At 40.7% G+C, this 5,939-nt stretch overlaps 1 protein-coding gene and 1 long non-coding RNA gene across 2 annotated transcripts; both read left to right on the top strand.

Moving 5' to 3' along the window:
- The first annotated feature begins 220 nt into the window (after positions 1 to 220).
- LOC147631437 (membrane protein PM19L-like) lies at positions 221 to 1,584 on the top strand. The gene is made up of 4 exons (XM_086809837.1): positions 221 to 459; positions 810 to 987; positions 1,132 to 1,180; positions 1,267 to 1,584. The coding sequence occupies exons 1-4, from the start codon at positions 330 to 332 to the stop codon at positions 1,405 to 1,407; spliced, it is 498 nt and encodes a 165-aa protein (XP_086665963.1). The 5' UTR covers positions 221 to 329; the 3' UTR covers positions 1,408 to 1,584.
- Positions 1,585 to 2,323: 739 nt separating this feature from the next.
- LOC147631436 (uncharacterized) lies at positions 2,324 to 5,652 on the top strand. Its single transcript, XR_015267580.1, has 2 exons — positions 2,324 to 4,505; positions 5,001 to 5,652. It is a non-coding gene; the product is annotated as an uncharacterized LOC147631436 (long non-coding RNA).
- The last annotated feature ends 287 nt before the right edge of the window (positions 5,653 to 5,939 follow it).

Below are 5,939 nucleotides of genomic sequence, written 5' to 3'. Positions count from 1 at the left end.
TACATCCCTCCCTCCCTAAGCACTAAGCTTCCAAGATAAGGGAGGGAGGGTGCTATTTAAATTTCCAAGCCACGCCACCCTCACACAAATTTTTTAACGCCCATGACGAGTCCCATCAATTTGGACGCCTTGAGTACACGTAATCTAGGAAGCCAGCCTGGACATTCAATACATGTTTGCTTAATAATTTGGGCAAATTTTTTATTTATGTACCACCCCCTTCTGCCCTCATTTCTACATGCTGACCACCATCCTGGCCATGTCATAGCTTGTCTCGTGCTTGCACACCTGAGTACTCTCATCTGCTCTCTTACATAACCTCTCTAGCCATGGCTTTTGGAATTAGCCGTGCCTTTGCTGCCCCTCTCTTGTTGCTCAATCTTGCGCTTTATATCATTGTTGTATGTATTGCTGGCTGGGCTCTTAATGTAGCAATTAACCATGAGGGCGATTGGAAAGGTATTCTGTCTAATTCCTGTATTTCTAGTAGCCAGCCAAGGTGCACAAAGTCCCACTTAAACCATGCATAATTACCCCTTTGTATCTATGTTATTCTTTGTTTCAAAGACTATGTTACTAGGATTATAGGATTATAGTCTTTAAGCGTGTGACGGATTATATTTATTACCAGTTTAAGTAGCTTTATCTGGTCGTCTTGAGCATTTTTAGGAAGCTGGTACCTTGACTTCTTCAGTTTAAGTACTGGCTTGCGGTGGTGAATCATTTAATTTTGGTGAAGTTTGTTAATAACGAGTGTGTGTTATTTTTCACACTGTAATGTTCTAATTTCATTGTTTCTTATTTGGCAGCTGTTTCGGACAACCCTGCAACACAATACTTTGTAATATTTGCTTTGATAGCTGGTGTAGTAGGGATTGCCTCCAAATTAAGCGGTTGTCACCACCTCAAACTATGGCAAGATCACACTCTGGCCGGCACTACAGCCGCAGCTTTCATAGCATGGTTACTCACGCTTCTAGCCTTGGGGTAAACCCCTCTTTAAAACTCTCTCATTCGTTTGTTTGTACACTTGTATAACCTAATAGCTTAGGCTTGAGAAGTTACTTCAAGTTTACTTTGAGTGGGGGAAAAATTTCACCAACTTCTAACCTAGTTCAATGTTGTGAGCAGCTTGGCATGCAAAGAAATTCACTGGGGAGGAGTAAGGTTCAAGAGAATGGTATGACCCTCTTCTAATTGATAATCCAAAAAGCGAAATTCAGCAGTCCTTCTGTATTTATGTGACTCTGCTTTGTTGATTTGCAGAAAGTGTTGGAGGCGTTCGTGATTATACTCTCTGGAACCCAGCTTTTCTATCTGCTAGCTGTAGGGGCAGGCATCTTCAGTGGAGAGTATGTGCCTCCACCACCCCCTCCTCCAGCCTCTAAAGAGGGAGGAGTCGTCTAATCTGAAGCAAATGGCAGTTCATTCGTTAAGTATTTGCACAGATAGTGTGTCAATAAGTCGATCGGCGTTTTGTGATTTTCGTTAGTATGGCTACGGTATGCATGGATTTGAACAGTGGTTGTACATCCATATTGCGTGTGTTTGTTACTTGTGCAATATTATCATGTTTATGTTTAATATAGTTTCATGAGTCACAAATGTTTCTGTGAGGTGAGATGATTTTCTCCCTTCTATTATCGTCAGCCTCAAATAATTTGAAGGGTTGAATTGAGGGTGATCCTATTTTTTCGTATTTGAAGGGTAAAATGTTACTGGAGTTTTTTTTAAGGTTTAAATTTTATGTCCCATTATCTGAAAAGGGATAAAACGTCTTTAGAAGAGCCTAAGGTTTTACTCGTACTTATGCGTTGGGAAAAAGCTGTAGCTTCCGCATGTATTCGTAGTACATGTTTGGCACGCGTGAGAGAAATGAGATTGCAGCTGAAACTTGTAAATTTATGTAATTTTGTAAATAATATAGAGACATCGGATAAAAGAAAGTATCCTATGAACTTGTTGACACAAGAAAAGAACTTTTATATATGTATCTATATATAATATAAAGGGGCTTGATGAGTTGACATTTCTTCTTGCCTCATGGAGAGTTTTTTTCGACATGCCTTAGGGTGAGAAACTATGAACGTTAGTTTCCCTTAATATGAACGTTTCTCTAAGAGTCTTTATACGCGTTTCTCTAAGAGTCTTTATATGCCCTAGGGTGAGAAACTATGAACGTTAGTTTCCCTTAACATGAACGTTTCTCTAAGAGTCTTTATTTTCTTTCAAAATTTAAATCTTGATTTACTTTTTTTTTTTTAAGAAGAGTCTATCCATTTTTTTATTTGCCAGAGAAGGCATCAGATTGTAGCGATATATATATATAGAGAGAGAGAGAAAAAAGATGGGTCAAGCTACTTTTTTACTAACATTGCTTGCTCTAAAGGTTGGAAATTGACAGAAAGCAAAGTATGAAACCTTCGTTGCCGTTTGAATGTGTCAGATCGTTGATTTGAAACTTCGTGAGATATATTGAAATTTGAAACTCCACCAATAAATATATGAAAAAAATCCTTGGCTCTGATAGCTTGCATTGCACTGCCAACTTTATAACAATAATGTCATAACTACTGCTTAAAACGTCTCTCTTTCTTTCTCTCTCTTGCCCCTCCACTCCCCTCCAATGGCAGTTAGGATCGCACCTCCACTCCCCCTCCTTTGCCTCTCCTTGGTTGATTGCCCTGCCTCTTGCAGGGTTACGTTTCGTTCACTCTCTAAAGCTTGATAGCAGCATTCTTCAATGCCTCTGGCAGGCTTTGGTATGCAAGGCCGAGCAGTTGCAAAATGATGATTAAGAAAATAAACTGAATTAAAAAATCTACAAAAAGAGAATTACAAATACTCTATGATAGTCTGTTCGAGACCCGTGACATCTCTTCTTCGGCTGAGATCTCTCTCACTCACACACACACTGAGCTCTCTCTCTCTCTCTCTCTCTCTCTCTCACACACACACACACACTGAGCTCCCTCTCTCTCTCTCTCTCTCTCACACACACACACACACACAAAAAGCTAACACACAGTGTTTTCTTTAACTTTTGGCAAATGATAAGCTTGGCCACTGTTGTTACTGCTTTTGTAGGTGTTGAGACTTCTTTTTATTAAATTTGTGTGTGTGTGTGTGTGTTTGTTGGGCTTCTACTATAGGCTAGGTAGTGAGGGTGATGAGAACATCAAGAATAGTCTTGCAATAGTAGTAGAAGTGATTGCTTCAACACTAAGTAGATTGTTAGCAACACAGTAGCTCTCTTCCAACTTGCAGAGGGGGGTGGGGAGGCGGAGGGTGCTTTGCAAATGCTTGCTATTTCCCCATCGCTTCTATCGGCATCACATTCTTCATCGCCCCCACCACCGCTCTCTCAAAAAGCCTTCTCATCTAGGGCTAGAGGTAACAATTACACAACCTGAAGTCCCTCTCTCCACTAGTGGCCACCACATCTCCATTATCAGATTCTTTGGAGGGGAGCCTTTCCAAGTCCGCCTTCACCATACCATTGTTAACATCACCCTTGTTCTAGACGACAGTAAGCTCTATCTCCCTCATTGCTTATTTTTAAATCTACATTTGCATGTTCTCAAGGCTCCAAGAGAGAGAGAGGGGTATCGTTTCCTGCAGTGTGAGAGCATAGGGGGGTCCTTGGTACATTACCAAGTGGTGACTCCATTAAGTCTTTACTTGCCTCCATAACAGCAGGGGATCAAGCGATGCACAATTTGATGTGAAGGGTTCCAAGACTGTCAACTGCACTACTGTAACTGGTGTGAAGTCCCATCGTGTTATCTTGAACACACTGATGTGCATGGTGAGTGAGCAAGGATTGATAAGCGAGCCTATATATTGGACGCCTACCGACCACTTTCCACGTCGGCATCCTCCTCACGAGAAATTCTCAGTGAAGCGGGGACTCCATTACAACATTTGCCCGTGGTGGAGCTCTTAGACGACAATGCCCACTCCATCAGCCAACTTACTCGATGGGATACCACCGCCTTTCTACCTATTGCATGTCGCCTTGGACCTATTACCTGATCCTGAACTCGCCCAATGCAATCAGTGGCCTGTGACACTTACAATCTCTCGCACTATCGGGCATAAAAAGTAGTCTTTTATTTGGCATACCTGCTTACAATCGGTGGCCCGTGACACTTACAATATCTTGCACTATCGGGTCACAAAAAGTAGTCTTTTATCTGGCATACTTGCTCCACAGTCCTCTCAACCCATGGAGCTGAAGTTTGAAAGCACAAAACAACAAATGCACTGCATTCACCCTCACCGTTGTGAACATGCCCGAGGACGGACGCTATCACAGCCTCAGCTGCAATGGTCATCGAAAAGATAAAGTCTCTCTCTTTTCTCTGTGTGCTAATTTTTTATGCGTGTTTGTAGGTTCTGAAACCTCAGTAGAGGGAGGAGAGAGAGAATAAAAAAGAGAGTGTTTTTGTCTACTAAGTGAAGGGAAGGAAGCCCGGGTACTCGGAGGGGTCACTCATAAATATGTAAGTGTACTTGTGAGTTCAACAGAAAGGGTTTTTAAAATCTATTTTTTACACATTTTTTACATACAGAAGGGTACCATTTAAAGGAGGTATTTACACATTGAATATTAAAGGGGTGTGTTTTATTTCTGAAAAATTTACAGATAAGGGTTTTTAAATTTAGGCCTTAAATGCACGTGATATAGAGAGTTTACATACAGTGAACCCCCCAAGCCCGGGTAGCCCTCTTTTAGTGAGAAGGATTTGGGATACATACGATTGGTGCGGTATTTAAGGTGATTTTCCACGTCTCGGCCGGACATCCCAGGTCCTATTGCAAAGCAAGTCAAAAGCGAGTGGGCACCCATTGAAGCACTTTTCGAGACCTTCCTAATCATGACCTTTCTAGCATGTTCATTTGGTAGAGGGTGCCATAGGTGCTCTTCCCAATCATGACCATGAGAATTTTCTTAGTGCATGTTCATGTGCTTCCAACACTCTCCTTTATGTGTGTAGGTTGGAAAATTGATGGGGTGGCGGAAGACCGAGGAGCAACAACATTGTAGTGGGCGGACGTGTACAAGGAGAAGGGCGGTGCCATCCCTTTGGTTACACCACTTTGTTTTGGTGGATCGCACAACCTTTCTTTATGTTTTTGGATAGTTTATAAATAGCATATTGCCATTTCCCATAGTTTTGTTAATAAAAGTGATTTTCTTAAAAATAAAGAACATTAGCATTTCTTACGTTAGTAATAGTGGTTGGGCCAACCTGGAAAAGGAATTTTTTAATTTTCTCCATGTTTTGCGTTATATGAAAAAATTTGCTAAGGGGGGTATCACAAGTAATGCAACCCAAAAGGGTTGTGTGTGTGTGCGTGTCCCAATTATGACCATGAAAATTTTCTTAGTGCATGTTCAGGTGCTTCTAGCACTCCCTTTTATGTGTGTAGGTTGGAAAATCGATGGGGTGGCAGAAGACCGAGGAGCAGCAGCATTGTAGTGGCGGTTGCATACAAGGAGAAGGGTGTGAGAAGGGCGGCATCATCTCTTTGGTTCCTTTGCTTTGTTTTTGGATCGCACGACCTTCCTCTTTGTTTTTAGATAGTTTATAAATAGCATATTGCCATATCCCATAGTTTTGTTAATAAAGGTGATAACAAAAGGAATATTAGCATTTCTTATATTAGTAATAGTTATTGGGTAATTCTGAAAAAGAAAAATTTTAATTTTCTCCACGTTTTACTTTATACGAAAAAACTACTAAGGGGTAGCATCACAAGCAATGCAATACAAAAAGGTTGTGTGTGCGTGCATGTATATTTATATACATACATACATACATATATATGTATGTATGTATATATATGCATATATATGCTCACAAATAAGTAACACAATTTATATTTGTTTATGTGTTTATCTATCTAAGACATGCACATGATGAAAAAGGTGG

This window comes from Cibotium barometz, chromosome 15 (assembly GCF_041138505.1).
Source record: "Cibotium barometz isolate CiBa-2024 chromosome 15, ASM4113850v1, whole genome shotgun sequence".
Classification (NCBI taxonomy): domain Eukaryota; kingdom Viridiplantae; phylum Streptophyta; class Polypodiopsida; order Cyatheales; family Cibotiaceae; genus Cibotium; species Cibotium barometz.
This window is presented reverse-complemented; position numbering and strand designations above follow the sequence as displayed.

Excerpts from the sequence above, each read along its gene's own strand:
- LOC147631437 (XM_086809837.1), top strand. The coding sequence starts at position 330 with ATGGCTTTTGGAATTAGCCGTGCCTTTGCTGCCCCTCTCTTGTTGCTC. Across the intron at positions 460-809 it reads CCATGAGGGCGATTGGAAAG|CTGTTTCGGACAACCCTGCA; the intron begins GTATTCTGTCTA and ends CTTATTTGGCAG. Across the intron at positions 1,181-1,266 it reads GAGTAAGGTTCAAGAGAATG|AAAGTGTTGGAGGCGTTCGT; the intron begins GTATGACCCTCT and ends GTTGATTTGCAG.